The 20309-nt window shown below is 40.4% G+C and overlaps 1 protein-coding gene across 1 annotated transcript in view; it reads right to left on the bottom strand.

Annotated features, from left to right (window-relative positions):
- Window positions 1-20101, bottom strand: part of efnb3 (ephrin-B3) — a 115555-nt gene extending 95454 nt beyond the window's left edge. Inside the window, exon 1 of the mRNA XM_015373795.1 lies at window positions 18713-20101. Coding sequence (XP_015229281.1) covers window positions 18713-18861 — 149 coding nt within the window. The 5' untranslated portion in view covers window positions 18862-20101. The remainder of the gene's footprint in view (window positions 1-18712) is intronic.
- Window positions 20102-20309: the final 208 nt, after the last annotated feature.

Raw genomic sequence — 20309 nt, 5'->3', positions numbered from 1 at the left:
AACTCTTCTTTAAGTTTGAATATGAACAACTTGAACTACCATCAGCTACCGTTAGCCACTTAGCAGCTCATAAATAACTGTTCCACACCTTTAACTTGCTCTCTTGTGTGGCCTACAGAATTACCACAAAACAAAAAATTTACATTATCACACAGTATGATTATATTTTAACATCAAATCCGTATTTATTTTGTAGATGTGTACCAGAGAGGCCTGACTGTTTAGCTTAAAGCGACAGCCAGTAAAGAATGAGGCTCGTTCTATTAGCCACTATATTTGATTTACTGCTGTTTTAGGGGTTAAGCTACCTAATTTCTGTACCAAACCAAAAAATGTGGTTAAAAGAAATAAATCTGGAGTGCTTTTTTTTTTTTTTTTGTTTGCTTTGTTAGTTCGAAAACATAAACAATTTTGCACACTTAAAAATTACAGCTACACTAGCTAGCTGGTAATTGAACTAGCTAGCGATTTAACTTTTCAGTATTTTTGCTAGTTAAAAAATTTTTTTTAATAGTTTTGGTGTCATTTAACCTTTCAGATCTTCTCTATTTAAATGATAAATCAGCTAGGTGAGGGTACTTTGCTAAAACTATAAAAATAAAGGAGACTAATTCACCATCATATTTTATACTAAACACATACAAGTCAACTAGCAATAAAAGGAAAGCCACATACATTTCATTTGTACAAGAAAACCTAACAAATCTATAGAAAGAAGCTGCATTTAAATTTTTTCGACAATTATTTAGAGCAGAGGTCTTAAACAGGGGGTCCACGACCCCTAGGGAGTCCATGGAGGTACTGCATGAGGGTCACAAAAGTTTGGGTGAATTAAACTTTTTAAATTCCCCCCTAAATCCACATTAACATGAATTCAACACACTGTAGTAAACATAAATGGAGGCAAAAGACGTTTTCCAGTCATCAATGCCCACATTCAGCGACACACAGGAGCTCTTTAAAAAAGTTTTATTCACAACACCTGTCCCATCTACGAGGAATCAGAATCAGAATTACTCCATCCGTAATAGAGGTTCTATAGGACCAGTTTGATATAACACAATTTCAATTAGGGGGTGCCCACTACATCTTGCCATTAGTTTGGGGGTCCTTTACCTGGAAAACGTGGAAGACCCCTGATTAAGAGTATAAAAATACAGAAGAGACTATGAACAGGAGCAGTCCTTTGGCAGAAACACTCTTTGACTTCATTAGGGAGCTGATGTCACTGTAACACATCAGTGACCCTGTTGGGTCATGTTAGTCCAGGAATGGATCCGTCCTTATTTGAACCAGGAATGGAGAGGAGAGCAACCCAGTTTAAATCGCTCTCTCCCCTGTGATGTCTAGAGTAGCTGTTTTCAAGCATTTTGATGCAGATTTACATCTGATAATATGCAAATCATTTGGATTGTCTGTGCTTAAAGTGGCATCATATGCCAAACGTCTACAGTCACAAGCATCAGACACCTGTCACCTGCTAAACAAGCACCTGTCACTTGTCAAGGTGAGGAATTATGCCCAGGTGGGAAGAAGAGATAAAGAAAGAGCAGGTAAGGCTTTAGAAAGAGCGGACACAGAGGGGACGAATGGAAAACCAGAGATAAACCATGGAGGAAAAATCAGTGCCAGACAGAGTTCCTGGACAGAGGACAGTAGACGTGGGCTGACACGTTTAAAAGCAGAAAACAGGAGCAGGACATGAGCTGTGGTAGTGGATGAGGGAGGGGGACGATGGGTGAGGAAGAGGAGGGACTGTCCGTGGGGTTCATAATCCCCTTACAGACAGCTTTGTTGAGTGATTGATGGCCGAACGTGCCACGTTAGAGCCAGAGCACATAGGGAAGGGGGGCCACCATGACTGGGAGGATTATCTTTCCCGCAGTTTACACCCCCCCTCCCTAAAAACTCCTACCACTTCCCAATCATCACCACCTCATCACCTCCCTCTCTACAGGGTCAAGTGGTACAACAGACCAGATTTTTTTGTTGCTTCCACTCTCCCTTTTAAAAAAAAACCTTACTTTGTCTCGCATGATTGTGTTGTTTCAATGCAGTGATGCAGGGGGGGGTAGGTAAGCAGCAGGGGAGGGGGGGTACACAATCCTACGCAGGGCATGTACACAAGCACACGCGCCCACGCATGACGTATGCCTGCCATCCACACAGCAGCTCACAAGCAGGCACATTAAACTCCCTCTATTCAGCATTGCAAAGGCACCAGGAGGCTACACAGGCACTTAAACAAGTCCTTGAGTGTATTCTTTTGTTCTATAAATGAAGTTCTAATAGGGTCACAAAGTAGATTGACTTTAAGTTAAAACATAAGGAGAAAGCCGAGGTGTTGATTAAAAAGGGATAGCATTAAAAGCGTAGTTAAATTACAGCACTTACAGGCGATATCAGCCATTCCATTTTTTCATTTTGGCTGCTCTACAGCAGCTGCATTAAAGCCTCAAACAAAAAAAAAAAATCAGATAATGTGCCAGAGCACATCTCAGAGACTGGACGCGCTGCAGCAGTTCAGCTGTGTACACAAACAGAGAGTTGCGTGTACGCATGCAACGGCCACCCAGCCACTGACACTCCAGATGGGCCGAGCCTAACTGGGACCAGTGGCTTTAGAGGGGAATGCAAAGTGGGCACAACGTCTACAAACACACAACTGAGGGGCAACTGAGACAGACAAAAAGAGTTATGGTTGCTGTGGAGCAGAGGTAAACATCCTAAAATATGAGAATGCAACACAAACAGTGGATTTGAATGTGTACACACACCCCTGATTGTGGGGCAGCTTCTTTGTGTGATGTAAATAAATTAGAGCAATAAATCATTACAAAAACCTTTATACAAATAATGTGATATTCATACTGCAAAATTCAACAGGAAATAAACAAACCTGTTGGGGAAAAGATGTACAAACCTGCGATGTAGAGGCGCCTTTTGAATAATCAGCATTTAGACTTTGATCATCGTTACACATCTTTAAATTTTGAAAAGCTTCAACATATTAACCAAATTATGAAGGATTTTGGACACAGATTTTCTGACAAATGTTCTGAACTTAATGCCACTCTCAAACTTTAATTTCCTATTGGTGAAATCTTTTGGGTATCTAGATGCATGCTTTGATGGCAACAACAAACTCCTACTGCATCTTCTGCTTTTCTAGCAGACACCTTAAAGGTGCATTGGAGGATGTTCTTTTTCCAGGTGGATTATGAAGATAAGTGGTCCTCCTTATTCTCAATCATTCTGGTGATATGTTTACATGTCCCCATTTTCACTTATCAGTAATGAGTCTGACATAGTGGAAAAATTGCAAATATTCTTTTGGAAAGTAAGCTTGTATGAGCGATGCAAACAGCAACTTTTAAACAGAGCGTGCACAAGGAGAAATGGGCTTGTGCACGCTCTTGCATACTTTTAATAGGTGCTCCCTCTCAGGAGCAGGTAAAGAGTTGTGCATGTGCAATTTTAAAACTATACCTTTAAGGTTTAAAGTAAATTAGGCTATTTTTAACAGAAAAGGAATCCTAATTCATCATGCTTTAGTTTTTATATAATTCATCACGCCTTCAGTTTAGAATTTTAAGCATCCACAGCTTAATTTTCTTTATCTAAAAGCAAAAAAAGTCCCAGGTCACTTTTTATCATTAAAAATTTTCTGATTTAATTATCTTATTTAAAATGAAAGAAAAAAATAGAGACATCTATTTTCTCTCCCGTCTTTTTTTTTTTTTTGGATCGGAACACAGCAGCACTCTAAATAGAGTAAAACTGATGCAGAGAAGGAAAACCTTCAGGAAGGAAGGTCAGCTAATCAGGTTCCCGATTGTCAGAATATTCGAAGGGGAGGGCTGCCCTGCTTGTGTGAGTGCTGACAGTCTCTCCCAAATTACTTTGACACCACAGTGATAGGCAATCACGATCATTCATTCTGCTTTCATTCCTGAGGTCCCATTTACTGCTGGACAGTGATGAGCGAATGAGAAGAAACAGAGACTGCAGATCAAGAACCACCCACAAAGGAATGTAACAAAAGAAGTTGTTGAGTTTAAAAAAGGGGGGGAAACAGAGGAGATGAGAGCAATTTATGAAAAAAAAAAAAAAAAAAGTAGGAATAAATTTTACTGTCTGCCAACCAACTGTAACATGATAACGGCTTGGATATGCGGGGAAGGAAACTTACACCGGTGGGTGAGCCTGGCAATCAGGAAAGGAGAGAGAGAGAGCGGCAAACAAAAAGACAAAGGAAATGAAAGGGGGATTAGCGCAGAGAAGTGGACTGGGTTTTGCAGACGACAAGAGGAATAAGAGTGCGTGTGGGAGAGTGTGAAGCCAGAGAGTCGAGTGTGTGTGAGGGCTTTCAGTGGAAGCTCGAGGAAGGGAGCTCTTTTGTTCATGGGGAGCAAGAGAGAGGGAGCCGGGGAGATGGAGGAGAGGAAGAAGGGAGTGAGGGATATGCTACTGATGAGGAGGAGGAGGAGTGTACCTCTGAGGAAATTCAAACCCTCCACTTGGACCTTATCCAGCACTGGAAGCAATAACATTTTTCATCTGTGCATGCATAAGTATGCATGTGTGAATATACAAGCTCCATCCACTGTGTACATGCATTCCCTGAGAGTGTGTAAGTCAGTCTATATATGAATGTGGACAAAGGCGACTGAAAAACAGAGAAGAGGAGACCAGAACCGCTTCAAAGCTGCTCAGTCATTTCAAGCATGCACAGAGTCCCATATTATATCCAGAGCTTGGGCATCAGATGATGCGACATGGAAACATCAACAACAATCCATTTCATCATTTCTCTCTTTGCAACACAGATCTCATTGGAGTTACATGCCCACATCAACAAATCACAAAACTGGAAGCCTTATTGTGGAAAACGCTGCCATTTGGAGGCAGTTGGTTAGTTTACTTTAGTAGAGTCTGAAATCATTCCTTCAGCTGGAAACACACACATATAACTGGAAAGCGTCGACTGCTCAGGCAGTGGGAAGTTGTTTTAGTTTGACAACCATTTTGTTTTAGTTGTTTTAGTGTGACAACTGTGCATTCTTGAGTTTATCCATTGCAAGTCTGGAACCCATGACTGAACATAACTTTCTCAGTCTGAGAAAACAACAAGGCTCTCAGGGTTGTTTAACTTTAGGGAAAACAAAGAATTTTTTCTTTTTTTTAATTCATAGCACCAACTCAAAAGCTGAATAAACATGGGATACATTTGCTATCTTATTTAACTAAGAAAGAAGAAACTAATCGTTCTTCTCTGCTTGTCACTTGGCTGCTTTATTGCAAAATTTCCTTGCAGAGCCTTAAAACCACTATTTGAAAAAGAAAATTGCTATTAAAATCTTATTTAACCAGCACCTAAGCAGACAGCTTTTAACCTAATTTTGCTGCTGTCAATTTGTTGCTTCATTTAAGGATTTGCTAGCTACAATTTTACTCTTTTGTGGAAACCAGGCAAGTATTTTGTAGGAAAAAACAGTTTATTTCAGAGAAATGTAAAAGTGATTAAGTTGTAAACTTTAAGTGTGAAATATTTGAAATCTACAGTCTGTGGTCTTAGCTTATCAGCTAACATTAGTTAGCCTAAGTATTTTTTCATAACTGTGTAATTGCTTAACCTCTGCTCCAGTTATTTAAGATAATTTTCCAATATATTTTAGCATTTGCACACAATGTTTTGTTGCTTGGAGGCATCTATGGCTATGTTTATCAAGTGTTTTTAAATCAGCTAAATATTCGTTTAAAGCAATTTGAAGCTATGCTAACGCTTTGTATCTCATCTCTGCCGCTATACTTTGCTGCTTAATCTTATTGGATACTGGCTTACCGGAAATAAAAAGTTACAGATTATATCCACAAAATGTTAAACTTAAACGTTTATTTAGTAGTAATATTATTTCAGTGATACGCTAATGCCTTCTGCAATGGCTGTGGTGTAGAAGTAGATGCTTTTGTCCATATTTCTGTACCCTTTGTCTGATTTAGAGAAAATAAATGGCTAATAGTTTTACAAAGCTGCGGGATCTGAGCTAGGTTGAATCTTAGGCTATATATATAGCAGTCAGGTATAAAATGTTAAGCTGAAGTCATTGAAGAGTGAAAAACTTGTATCCATAAGAATGCATACTTTAGTTTAAGTGTGGTGTAAATTGTTATATCAGAAACAGTTTAGTTATAGTAACAATTTAGGAATTAAATTTAACACCAATCCGTGTGCATTTGGTGCCACTCTGAATTAGTGTTAAATTACCTCTCCACATAGTATATATCTTACTCCAGTTGTTGTAATAATTCTAAAAGAGTCAATGTACTTTGACAGTACATATTTAACACTGTGGAATTTAGCTACTTTGCTTAAACCTAAAAAAAAGGAGGCGTATTGTTTTTTTGTGGCCTGAAGAAGAACAATGATTGGCTAATGTTGCATAGCCACAATCACGATGGCCATGTACGTGTTTTTCTTAACTTTCACCACATTTAAACTATTTTCTTCTCAATGACATTGGGAAAAATGAAACAAGTGTTTTTCAAACAAACATGTGGCATTGTAAAGCTTGCCCAAATCTCAGCAATGGATATCTGCAAGTTTATATATATACAAACAATTCTCATTGTCAGCTAAAACGAAGACCAAAAATCCCTCCAAAGGGTTTACAGTCAATCCTAAATTTCCATCATAAACTTGCATACTTATGTCAGATTCACTTAAATTAGGGCTTACCCAGAAACGAGAAAACGAGACATGAATTTTCCCCCTTAAAGCATGCCAAGGTCAGTCTCTGCAAAGACTAGAACAATGACAAGCTAATGGCGAAGCCAGATGCTAAACACTTACTGTACTGTCTTTTAACTCCTAATAAGAACTATGCATATGTGTGCGTAATCAAATAACTAAGGCGAAAAAAGTGTGAAGCCTGGGAAAACAATCAGTGAGTTGGGAGAATGGCATGAAGAATATTGCAAAAGATCTGAAGTGAAGGCGCTAAGCTTCAGCTTATAGGGGCTAATAAATGGGTTTGCTTTTAAAAAAAGCCAAGTCTCAACCATTTGGTTATTATTAACGTATGACAGACCAGACTAATAAAGCATTTCCCATCAAAGCCTATTAGCATGAAAATAATCCCTTGACCTATTGTGGGTAAATGGTAAATGTTTGGGAGTCACTGGAGTGATAGGTCTCACACAAGAAATCCCACAGCTTCAATAAAACCAAAGGACCCCACAAAGACAGATGCACACATGAGTGGTGTTTCGTAGCTAAGAAGCAAGTAGTTGTTCTGCTTTGTTAACACACTGATCACAGGCAAAGTGATTCATGTATGCTTACTTTCTGTGGCCTTTTGTGTTTCTGCAAACCTAAGAATAACAGCCTCTAGTGCCAAAAATATAAATTCAGGTAGTTATTTTAACCAGGTTCCACCTGTAGCCACTTCATCACATTTAACTGCTGCCATTGGTTATTCCTGGAATGACTTAGTCAGACTGTGTTCCATATAGGTTGTAATAAAAGGGAAACAACTGTGCTAAACTCGTAGTTTTACAGTGTCAGAAAAGATATATCAATGATTCTTTCTGTAGCCTACTGGTTGCAATGCATCGTTGAGTAAAGTGTAGAAAAACAGGACAAAATGCAAATAACAAGACTTCATCCATGACTAAAAAAAGAACTCATTAAATTGATTATAGAGTGGAAGAGCAGCTTCACTCTGAAAGGGATTGATTTGGCTTAAGGCTAATGAAGTCTATCTACACATTGTTCCGATAACTACCGTCATTTCTGAATCTAACAAACTCTGTCTCTTGGTTGTTGTTTAAGTGTTGTATGTGTTTGCAGTGTGTCATCCAATCATATGAAATTAACTAACTATAGATTAAAGGAAAAGGCTAAACTCTAAATTGCTCTTTGTTAAGTTGATCAAAGAGCTCATTCTGACCTTAAAGTCAATACATTCCTTTAAAGCTTACTGGGTTTCAGGCTGGATTTCACAGGGGCTAAATATTATGGAACTTGTCAGTAATGAGGAATGAGAAGCAACCTCAGTCATAGCTAAGCAGGAAGCAGCTAGTCATGGTGCTGACCTACTGATCATCAGTCACTCTCCCTGTCTGAACCGCGTCCCCTCAGTCAGTAGCTTTGTCAAACCCGAGCGTCCTTCTAAACCATCAATCTCTCCTCAGTCAGACTCTCCCTTGATTCCCTGTGGCCTTCCCTGGCCCGTCAGCTCTCTTGCTCTCCACCATCGTCTCCTCATCTAGCACAGCAGCCCCGGCCTCACTCCTTCCATTTTTGCCCTTCTGCTCATATCGGCTGAAGATGTTTGCCAAAACTTCAGCTGTGACACGGCACAGCTGTCCACCAGTAAACCGACTCATTTGTCTCTCTTGTGCAGACACACACACATGCTCCCTTCTTAACATTCAGCTAGGAAAGCATTTCAGGCCCACGTCCAATTGCTGCTCTGTGTTGACGTCCGTTGGCAGACAGAGAGAAGGGACTGATGGAGTTTTGCTCTTGATAAAAGTGATGGGGATGTAAAGACCAACAATGGGGATAAGTTCTGGCAGGGGCAACTAACAAACTGGTTGATAAGGCTGTAGAATATTTCGTGCTTTGCATTTTACAAATTACATATAACTGTATCCTGGGCTATGCAAATAAGGACTCAAACAAAATGTTGCCTGAGGGAGAAAAACTGTGCAACACACTATTGTTCTACTGAGTCAATTCAGAGATAATAATGCAAAAAGGTATTGTGAAAGCTTTGCCTCAACTTGCTGTCAGCTGATTTGTTTTACTAATTTACCTGTAGGTGTTGAATGCACTGAGGTTATAGAACAAGATAAACAAAACATTTCAACATTAACACCAATTAATAATCTGTACCCACTTGAGCAAGGTTAGCAGTGGGGTGCGAGTATGATGCATATACCGCCTGGTGAGAAACCCTTTGACAATTGGCCTGTCTATACCAGTTCAACTATAAACAGGCAACCTTGCTTGGACACGCACATGTAGGAATGTGCCAGTGTACCCAGAGCAAAGCCATCTGTCCATTCACCCACCCATCCAACAATCCATGAATCTAATTTCAGAACAACCTACTTTCAAACCTATTTCAGATTATTACTTTTCAAATTATATAGCTGAAGAGTTAAGATGGTAGTTTAGCTTTTGTTTCTGTCTTTTTCTCTTCGTCACAACAGACCAGAGAAACACATGCATTGCAACAGGGAAGACACTAATCTATTTTTCCATCAACACCTGCAGTACCCGAACCTGTACACTATATGCCTAGATACTTAGACTCTTTTGCTTTTGCTTCCAGGTGAGAACCAACATCTCAAACAAACCCAGAGACTCCATGCAAAATAATGCACAACACATATCTTTAAGGTAGGATCATTGTTTTGCAATGCAAGACAAATCTCCCCTTGTATGCCTTTGTTATTCTGGACTTAGGCCGATTTTTACTAATCAGCCCATCTCTTAAACCTGACCAGTAAGTTAGAATAACATTCCAGGCTTAAAAAAACTTGACAAGGCATAAAACCAGAGTGATGGATTACCTTCAATATGTCATCTAGTATTCCAATCTTTCAGCAAATAAGGAATAGGGAATAATGCCATTGTACCCCATGGACATTTTTGTGTGTTGAAGTGAAATATCCTTGTTTTTATAATAGAGTCAACAGAGCAGTCGAAGCAAATAGTTTATTTGTCACAGACTGTGAGTAAAGTGGCAATAGATCCAGTTTAAAGTTGGTTCTTAGCAAAGTTGTCTCTTATGAGCATTAAATGGTGCGACCTTTGCACACCTCTGTTGTTAGACACTTCTGAGAAAGAACTGAAAGCCGGTTGAACTGATCTTCCTACGCAATCAAAACAAGACACCAGCACTTAATAACAGAGTAAACCAGCAGATAAGAAGATTTGAGTGTGTCGCTCTTAAAACATCTTAGAGCTTGTTAAATCTTAACACCCGGGTTGCTTTTCCTCGTGCAAACATACACCTGCAGGCACATGAGAATCCAGAAGCACTAATTCACAATAAACGCCCTTCCGCTGAGATGCTGTTTATTTGGAATGATGCCAAAGACACTGCTGCAACATGAACCAGAATGCAAAGCAACAAAGTTAGAACACAGAGTGACAACATGGATGGAGCTTGAGGAGAAAAAAATAATATAAGGAGGGTTGGCCATCTACTCTTTATATACATTTTTACATGAGTTCTCCAAGTCCGCCAGTCCGATTGTGTGAGCCACCTAGAGGGGACTAGGATTGACCTGGACCAGTCCGAATGCTGCCAGGAGGACTGGATGATCCTGCTTAGGCTGAGCGTGCTGTGCAGCAAGCTAATGAGAGGCCTGTGTGCATGAGGGGCTCCAAGTTCAGGCATACGGGGCAATCTGCCCAGTGATGCTGGGGCACATGTGACCCCATCAGACCTATGGCCTGGATTACTGTTACCACCACCCTGTGTAACTGTGTAAAGCCTGAGTTTCTGTGCTGTGTTTCCAGGGGAAAAAAAAGAAAGAAAAAAAGATGCTTGTTCTTGCACGAGGCTTCGACATTTTGCACAAACCCAGCCAGCCGTGCGTTTTTAATCTGCTTCATCCTAAACATCAGCACTTTTAACAATTACAAAAATCCCAAAGTCATTTTTGAAGCTCACGGGGGGGAAGCAAGGGAGTAAATTAGTTCTCCAGCTAACCCCAGCATATTTACAAGAGCGCTTTATAGCTGTTATGATGTTGACGAATGTGCACCGCCCCGGCCAAATAAACTTATAATCGAGCGATAAAATAATGAATGAATTCCTCCTGGAACAACAACCCGTGACGGATGCCAATAACCTCAACTCTACTGTGTTCATTCACATCCTCCATACTATGCTTAGTATCCTTACCCAAGTGTGTTTTATTCACGCATGTACATGCAGCTAAAAAGACCAAACATTTTCCTTGTCCAACAGAGTTGAAGCAGAGGTGGAGCCCCATAACAATCAAGTTCAGAGCATCTTTAGTGTTTATGTCCTAGACCGAAACAAAGTAGTTTATAATATTGAAGGAGAATGACAGGAACACATGTTAAGTCGGTGTGGCTTGCTATTGTTTAAAAATAAAAGCCCTTGGAGAGTGGTTTATTGTAAACAATTAGGTTTCTAGAGGAAACAGTAAAACATGGAGGAAGATGCTCTGGTCATATGAGACCTAAAGGTAAGGTACAACACTGTCTAAATCAAATGAGAATATGGATGAATTAAATACCAAGCAGTCCAGGTTGAAAACCTGTTACATACTGCAATGGATTTGCGACTGGGGTAAAGGTTTACCTTTCATCAACCCTAAACATTGAGCCAGACAGAGCTACACTGGAATGGTTTGAATCAGGAGTCTTCATTGCTGGTTCTATTGACCCAATGTCCTGGATGTTTTCCATATTTCTCTGCTCCAGCACACCTGAATCAAATAATTGCATTCCCTCCTCAGCAGCAACCAAGGACCGCAGGGGCACGTTAGTCACCCATTTATTGAAGTCATGTGTATAGAGGCAGCGAAATACATAAAACATGCAGGAAAGCGTATATAGTGTATTAGGGTGGCCCAGCCAAAGTCCAGACCTCAACAAAAAATTGCTGGCAACTTGGCAAGACTTGTAAATCGATGTACTTATTTTCTCAATTATATAATCCGACTGAGTTGTAGTTGTCTTGAATGGAAGAATGTGCCATTTTGGGCAACAATTGAGGGGTTTATCTCACAAAAAACTCAGAATGAAACATTAAAGCTTTTTTTTGTTGGTTTTAATTCAACAAAATGTTAACAAATGTGTGGTATACAAGACATTTTTGTAGATCTGTCTATTTTTCATGTGTTTCCCTCTGTCAAGTTGAATACCTGTGTATTCTGCAATGCCCAAAGAAAGGCAGAAGCTTAAAAAAACAAAAAAAAAACTATTTCAGCCTCTGGCTTGAGTTGGCTGTTCTCTTTTCCTCTTTCTTCCCCTGGCCTTTCTATCCTGCCACATCAGCTGAAACTTCTTTTCACAGCTCCTGTTGCTCTCAGCTCATAAACTAACGCGCACTCCTCTTTTTCACCAAAAGGGAAAAGAGAGGTAGGGGGAGAAGGAGTCTGGGCTAACAGGCAGCTTGTGCAATGTGGTTCTTATTATTTTAGTTCCATTCCATCTCTGACTCTCTCCCTTACAAAACAAAACTACTCAGTGAATGTTATCTAATTAAACTGCCTAAGGAGAGAAGCTGCAGGCACTTCTTAGCAAAGTTACATTGTGGATTCATACTTAATTCAAATTAGGTATGGGTGGATTCTACAGGGGTGAGAACGGGCGTGGAGTTTCGGCTTTTAGAAAGCCAGACCGTGAATGTGACATCCTGTTTAACCAACTAACACCTTCCGCTCCCTGTGATTGGTACCAAATATCTTTCCACATCAGGATTTCCAGCTTATTTCTGTCCCCTTTTTTTTCTGTTTTTATTTGAACCATTTAGCCTAGTTATAGCTAGCCTTTTAAACAGCACCAATTAGTCGCTGATTAATGAATTATTAAGAAGCAAGTGAGTGGATGGGGGATTAAAATTTAATGTGGATCTTAGGGATAATAGTTGTATTACAAGTCACCGCAAGCACCAAGCTAGGAGATGCCCACCCTAGGCAACCATTTACAATAATCCACAGCACTTTACTGAAGTATGGAAAGAGAGAGGGGAATGATAAAAGAAAAAGAACGATTAAACAGATGCTGGAATAAAACGACAAAGCGCCCTATGTTGTGATCAGAGAGTCTAAATTCTCTTAAACTTCATTCCTATTCCCTGTGTGTAGCTTTGGGTATGTGGGGGGTCACCTTCTACCCCCGCGGCCGCTCCATCATTAAACCACCACCGATACACCCCGCGCAAACTCCCAGGCTGTAATGTAAGATTCGATCTTTCATTAGGGCAGCCATGTAAGACCAATAATGGGAGATGCTGAGATAAGGATAATGTATGTCCAAGCTCCAATGGTAGAGGGGATTTGTGTGCGTTTGGGGTGGGTCTTCCCAAGGTGATCGTTCTGGTTCAGTTCCCTTTTCCTCGAGCAGAAACTGTATTGGCACTTGAGACATAACTGCTATTGATTTACTTAGGGTTAGACTGTCTCTACCTACTCTCTGCTCCATCTTATGTTTTCCCTTTTCTCTGTTTATGTTCCTCCCTGAACACCTCTGTCTCTTTTGCTTTCAGTCAGGCTGCAGTAATTTCAGTGTAGGTCAATAAAAGGGTGGATACAGCACTCTATGACCCTAATCTAAAGTTTACAGCTGACGCTATCGACCTGGCGGATGGTGTTGTGAGCTGAAGCTAACGTCCCAGTATCCGTTCTCTGGGAGGCTGTTCTGCTGGACGTCCATTAACATTGTTGTTTTTTTTATGTCATTTCCACGTACTTGTCTCATCTCTGCTAAATGTTTCTAAAATTGTGTGGTTTGGAAGTAGTCTCACAGTTTTTTGAGATTCTGGGGTTGTAAACATGGAATTAATGATACAGGGAGAGCAGTTTATTTAATGAAATGTTACCAGGACTTTAAATGCCAAGACATTTTTCATACTTTTTTGTCTTAACAATAAAGTGATAAGCTACTCAAGAAAAATAGCTTATTGTAGGTTTATTTGTAAGACCAAACTAAACCCAAAAGGTTGTCTGTTTTTTTTTTTTTATGTCAAGGAGACTGCAAACTTATAAAAAGTTATTTCTTGTTATTTCTGTCTTGTAAACTGAAAAAGTCATAATTTGCTATCCAACAAAAGCATTTTCATTTGCATATTGGCTCAATGCAACAAAGTTACCAAAGCTATTAACTGTGAAATACAATTACAAAAATGTTTTAAAACACTTCATAGTAAAGCAAGTAATGTGATTTCTTCTTCCCTCCCAATGTTTTATGATCTCATTCCTGCTGTGTGGAAGTATCATCATTTCTCAACAGTGACTCCTAATGTTTAGGAAGAGAGTTATACAAAGAGCAGCACTGACATTAAAGAGTAGCTCTGCAATGTTGACATCACAGTCCCTCCAGGACATCAGAAATACGTAAGTAACTATCCACTTTAGTTTTGTTTGAGTCATTTTTTGCCCGTTCACTATTTTCTTTCTTTGCATTGTTTCTTGTTTCCTCCAAAACTTCTCTAAGGATTTAAAGGAGCCCTCTGCTATATGTTTAACATTCAAAATGTGTGCCTTAACAAATCCTGCTCATAGCCAACTGCAAGGAAATGTACATTTCTGAATATTAGTGTCCTTTCAAGCAACATTGGGATGTCATTAAACACCATTTTTCAGTCACATTTTCATATCATGTAGTTATTATAAACTTTTCTGGTTAAACTTGTATCAACTTCTGACTTCTACTGATGTCATTCCAGCTCTGCTGTATCAATTAAATTCAGTTTATTTATATAGCACCAATTCACAACACATGTCATCTCAATTCACTTTAAAGAGACAATTCAACCAGATCATACAACCAGATTGGTTTAAAGTTTTCTATCTAAGTTGAAAACCAGTTGATTGCATCGACTGATTGACTCGAAGGCAATCCCTCACACTAAGCAGGCTTGTAGCGACAGTGAAGAGGAAAAACTCCCTTTTAACAGGAAGAAACCTCCAGCAGAACCAGGCTCAGTGTGAGCGGCCATCTGCCGAGGCCGACTGGGGTTCAAGGAGACAGAAGCAGACATAATCAGCATCGCTGTATCAAACGTAACAAAGAGAGATACTTTACATATCTGCTACCCCTTTAAGCCATGACATGGTTAAATTAGCGAACTTATTATGTATGAAACTGAGCTATGGTTAAATTTGTAATGACCATGCATCAACACTTTGTACCTGCTTTACCAGCTGATAACTGAAAGAAATTCACCAGTATGTATTAATTATTTAAACGTATAAATAATATGTAGTAGAAATACATCGATTAGAGGTCTTAATCTCTGATATTTCTAAAGTAAGCTGGCTTATCTGGTGCAAAAAGAGACAAGAACCAAACTGTATGTAAATGAGGTCTAATTTAAAAGTCAGTGGAAAGCAATTACGTTTAATATGTAATATTCTGGCATTTTTTCTCAATAATTCCTCAAAACACCCGAGTTGGACTAAAACTAAACTGCTGTACAATAGTTAAGTACCCAGGTATAACATGGAGGATGTTGGGAAAAGCAAATTGACCCAGAGCCGTTTAACTACTGAACAGGTATTTATCATACATTGCAGTATAAAAGCATTATAGACACAGATGGCTTTTTTTCCTACAACACCTCTCTTGCCCAACACATTTTCTGTTTGCATCACTGGCTGCTGCAGTGCCATAATTAGTAGCTGGATGTGACACATGTTTCCAATTTGCTACGTCTGGTCATTGCACCGAAGGGAGGGAGTGACAGAGCGAAGAAAAGACAGAGACAGATGGAAACTGACAGAGGAAAGAAAAGAGACGCTGAGAGTATAGAGATGAAGAAGCATGAAGGCAGCACAGGAGGCGATTTAAGGTGGTGGAAGATAAGGCGGAGGCCAGCTGCAGGTGGACGCTCCGTACTTCAAAGCTGCGTATTGAGAAAAGGTCCGAGGGTTAACAATGTGACAGTCCATTTGCTTCCAAGGCAACATGTGAACCATACATGCACTCACTCCGGCGCCTGATTGATATAGGAGCTACTGCTCCTGCTTGCTCTTCGCCCCATTTCAGGGCTAAGAACCTCAGATGTGTGTGGGCTCCGGGAGCTTATCGCTGGAAGATGCACGCTATTTAAACAAGCAGCGGCTCTCAACATATTTCAGCCCTGAGCAAAAAGCTATTTCGCCCCAGGGTTAGCCGAAACTAAAGCGCAGCTCTTGTCAAGTAGGCAGAAAGGAGAAACAAGCACATAAAAGTATGTAAAAGCACCAGGAAAATAAACTCGCGGAATGACTAAGCTGATTAACTATGAATAGTAAGCTCCATGAATAAGCCTCATAGTATACAATAGGCTTTGTACTTTGAATATATGAGTGAGTAAATCTGCAGGAATGACTGTGAAGTCTGGCGTCTAATTGCCAGTCGGGCCCGTTCGCTGAGCCCTGACATCCACCCGAAGCTAAACTCCATTAGGAGACAATAGCGTGGAATCACCTGTAAGGCCTCAAAAAGCCAAAGCTCTATGCTTCCACAGTGGAAATTACCCTCCCGTGTCCAGCTCTTACACTCCCCCGTTGGGTGAATCCACCCACTGCTGACAAAAAGCCCTCATTAACGGCTTCGTGCCTCAATTCACAGCGGGGGCCCACGCACGGTCGCTCAGGGCAGGCCGTGGCCTACAGCACATGAAAACCTGTTAGCCCCCCTGAAAAAAAAAAAAGCCTCTGGCATGGGTGTGAGCTGAGGATGGTATTGTGGGTTTGCCATCGGCATCTTTCCACAATGAGGTGTGTAATGTAGGCACATTCACCAGGAACATGAGCTATTCAAGACCAGTGTTCCATGCTGGCAGTTTTTCATCAAGCTGGAAAATATCTCTACGCTAATTTACTCCCAATTTTACCTGCTCACAAGCTATGGCCCCCTGAACACAACCTCCGCCTCCACCTTCTCTTTCCAGGCCCAGACACCACTCAGGCAAATTGGCAGAGCTGCAAGGAGAGTGGTGTCGGGCGTCAAGGCTGGACAGAGGAGAGGTGTTTAAAATGGCATTTCCTTAGTCTATAATACGACTGACACCTCCGCCAGAGCACCGGAGCAAATTAAGGATGCAAATGTGAGTGTTGGAGTGGGCAGGGGATTGTGTTTGAGAGCTGTACCGGCGCTCAACCTGGACTTTAATCAAGGTCAGCCAGCAGCAGCAATTACTGCATCATACGAGAGTCATATATCTACAGGTCCCAGAGATTATCTCATGGGGGAGCAACCTTACCTGTAGAAATTTGCCCCTCCAAATATCAGACACTCTTTTATGTACAGCTGGTTTTTAAAGGTTAACTTAAGAAAAGAAAAGGGAGGGTTCCTTTGAGTTTCAAAGCTTGCTTGACTCATTCACACCAATTTTTGACTCACCCCCACTGTGTTTGGCACTGATACTGCATTAAGAAAATTTTGCCTACTTTGATGGTTATTTGTTTTCTCTACTTTGCATTGGTTCACTTTGGGTCAAAACATCATAAAAATACTGAAATTCATGACAAAATAAAAACAGTTAGTGCTACCAAGCAATGCCAATGTTTACTCTTTTTTTCATTCAAAAGGTTCAGACTGTTATATCACGACAACAAAAAGTATCAGAGGTTCTATTTTGCAACAAATTTCAGTGTAGCCCTCCCCCACCTGTTGATACTACACTTTCCCCTTGTTCACAGAAACAAATAAATGTGTCTGTTTAGAAAACATTTGGCCATTAATTTAAGTATAAAAAGCTTCACCAGCTCCCTTTCATTAAGGCCATACTTGTTAGGCAACAAGCAGTTAGTCTGTCCAGCAGCAGACTGCTGCGGACCTTCGGAGCAGATAGGCCAACTAAATAATGAGGTCATGTCATTTTATTTTATATTCATAGACTCCATTTGTCTTGGGAGTCAGTTATTTTTTTTTTTTTATTTAGAACCAATTGCATCCTGAATTTGAGCAGATTTTAGATGTAGGCCAAAAAAACATGGGATGCCCTTTAAACAGCACAAGCTGAATAAACGATTTCTCCAAAACATGAAGTGGAAAAATTTACTTAAAAGATTATATAGCATTTTGTGTGACACTGGTTGTATATATAGAGAGAGATAAAATGAGGTTCTACACTAACTATGTGCATCTTAACTATATTAAATATTAAACCTGGGGCTCACCTCCAACTGTTCCAGTCAATATCCTGAATATTAGGTCCAATTTTATGGTATTTCAATCTGGGAACATGGAAAATGCAGCGATATTCCAAGATAATCTTAACAGAATGTAGAAAATACCTGCATTCTATACTCTTGCTTTAACATTTATATAATTTTTTTTTTTGTTTGTTTGTTTGATTATTTTTGCAGCTTTTGGTTTTAGGTTCTAAATAAAATCATACAATATTCTCTAAATCCCCCCCACCCCCCAGAAGCAACCACTTTGACAACCTTCTAGAGCCGCATCTGCTTTCCAGCAGGAGGAACCTGCATCCGATTCCCTGTTCTGTTTGTGAACAATTCAGACTAATGTGGGATATTCAGAGAAAAAACATAAACTGTTGTTAATTGTTTATTTGATTAAAAAAAGAAAAAAAAAACTGGGCATTGAAGTATGCACAACAGGGTCTGTGCTTAAGGAAGGCCTAGTCTCTAACTTTATTGTTCATGTCATGTTAGATCAATAATCTCCTCGGCTGTTGGTTAAATCCACAAGTTTCATAGATTTTGTTGTATATTCTTTTCCCATCGAGCATAAAGACGTTGAAAGACGTCCAAATGACTTCTACATTTGATTAAAAAGTGAAAAGCTGTAATTTTTCAGCTTTATTGGATTAAAAAAGGACAAAATAAGAGCAAAAAAACACAGCCCAATTTTAACAAGTATTTTTTGGACTAAATCAAAACTATAGCTGACGGAAGAACCAACGTCTAAATGACGTCTAGTGGTTTTTTTTTCATGAGATCTTTGAGCTCAGACCTGATGTTTAGTCTGTTCCTGTCTTACCTTTCGTTCAGGGAATTCCAGTAGATGGGCTCCATGTTGCTGGCGGTCGTTCCCAGTAAATCCAGTAGGAATACCATCAGGATCCAAAATCCATTCCCGCTCCTTCGACACGCCATCTCAACCCTGACACCCAGCATGTACTGCCCCATCTAAAAGAAAGCAGCAATATTGGTCGACTGGGGCACGCACAGCTGATTATTTTGTCTTTTTTCTTAAAAAAAAAACAACTAATCGAAATTAAATGTTTCTGTGAGTTAAAGTAAGATCAAAAAGATAGTCACGCGCAACCACATGGATCCGAAATGCTGGAAATAAAAACAGTTTCTTCAGTAGGCAGCGGAAACTTGCTCAATCCGTGCGTCCTGGTCTCCAAATCGACAGGTTCTTTTGCGCACTATTTAAGAGCCTTTCCCATGACTTTCCCATCAATGTCTCATTAGAAACAGTTTCTTCCAAAAAATCATTAGAGCTCGAGCAGATATCCACTGAATTTGATATTTTCACAGATTATCGCCTCCAGAAAGCAGTCTTTGCGCTCTAATTGTCTGTTTTCCTCGCTGAACAACGTTCCCTTGTTCTCTTTGGCTCTCTCTGTCTGATTTCTCTCCCATTACCTTGTTCTCTCACCTCCCAGCATATCTGGCCCAGATGAATTTCAATATTATCAATTTGTTTAGGAGATGAAGGCAGCAACAAAAACAAAACAGTTGGGAAAATGGTTAAAATAAGAATGATGCCACTTGTATCCACAGCTCCATCCTCATAAAAGAGACGCGTTGAAGCTCTGGGAGTCCAGTACAATCCTTTTTTCTCTCTCTCTTTTAATAGAAAACACACAGGCTGTAAATCCAGTAAATGTCCTTCGGTTTTCTTTTATGGAAAATGAAAATCCAACTCCAAAAAATAATAATAATAATCCGAGAGCAAATTCAGATGATAAAACTGAAGAGCTATAAAAGCGAGTGCATTCTAACCATGGCACACAGACCGGCGTGAAACTTGTGAAGTGATGAAGAAAATCAAAGATGCGACTCAGTGGGCTTCAGTCCCGCCTGGAAACGGATGTCTTTCAAACGGAGCGCATCGTTTGGAGAGCAGAAACCAATCGGCCCGAGGAGCGCGCTCCGTGCGTTATCTCATCCGTCTGTGCGCCTCGAAATCCCACCGGTTTGACTCGCCCTAATGCTCACAGCGCACTGACAGAGCGACTGGCTTGTTTGAGAGGAGGCGGAGGAGGAGGAGGGGAAAGGGGGACGTGGATGAATGGCAAAAAAAAAAAAAAAAATCCCCATCCTCCGACTGGCAGGCAGGGCGCACTGACGGAGCGCAATTCTTCCAGGCTTTCCGCGGAGAGGGGAGGAGAGCGGACCTCCTCCTTTTTAAGAGTTTCAGGAGGGCCCCCCCTTAAGACTCGGACCTCTGGACTCCCAGGCGCAGTATTCTGCCTTCTTTTAGACACTAAAAAGCAACTCCCCCAGTAGTACACACACACACACAGCTCATTTAGAGGCTCACCAATCTGCTGCGCAAACTGACTGAAGAGTAAGAGCGCCCTCAGTGCGCTCTCTGAGCATCACATTGAGGGTTTCATTGTAAA

This window comes from Cyprinodon variegatus, unplaced genomic scaffold (genome assembly GCF_000732505.1).
Source record: "Cyprinodon variegatus isolate N-32 unplaced genomic scaffold, C_variegatus-1.0 Scaffold92, whole genome shotgun sequence".
Classification (NCBI taxonomy): Eukaryota; Metazoa; Chordata; class Actinopteri; order Cyprinodontiformes; family Cyprinodontidae; genus Cyprinodon; species Cyprinodon variegatus.
This window is presented reverse-complemented; position numbering and strand designations above follow the sequence as displayed.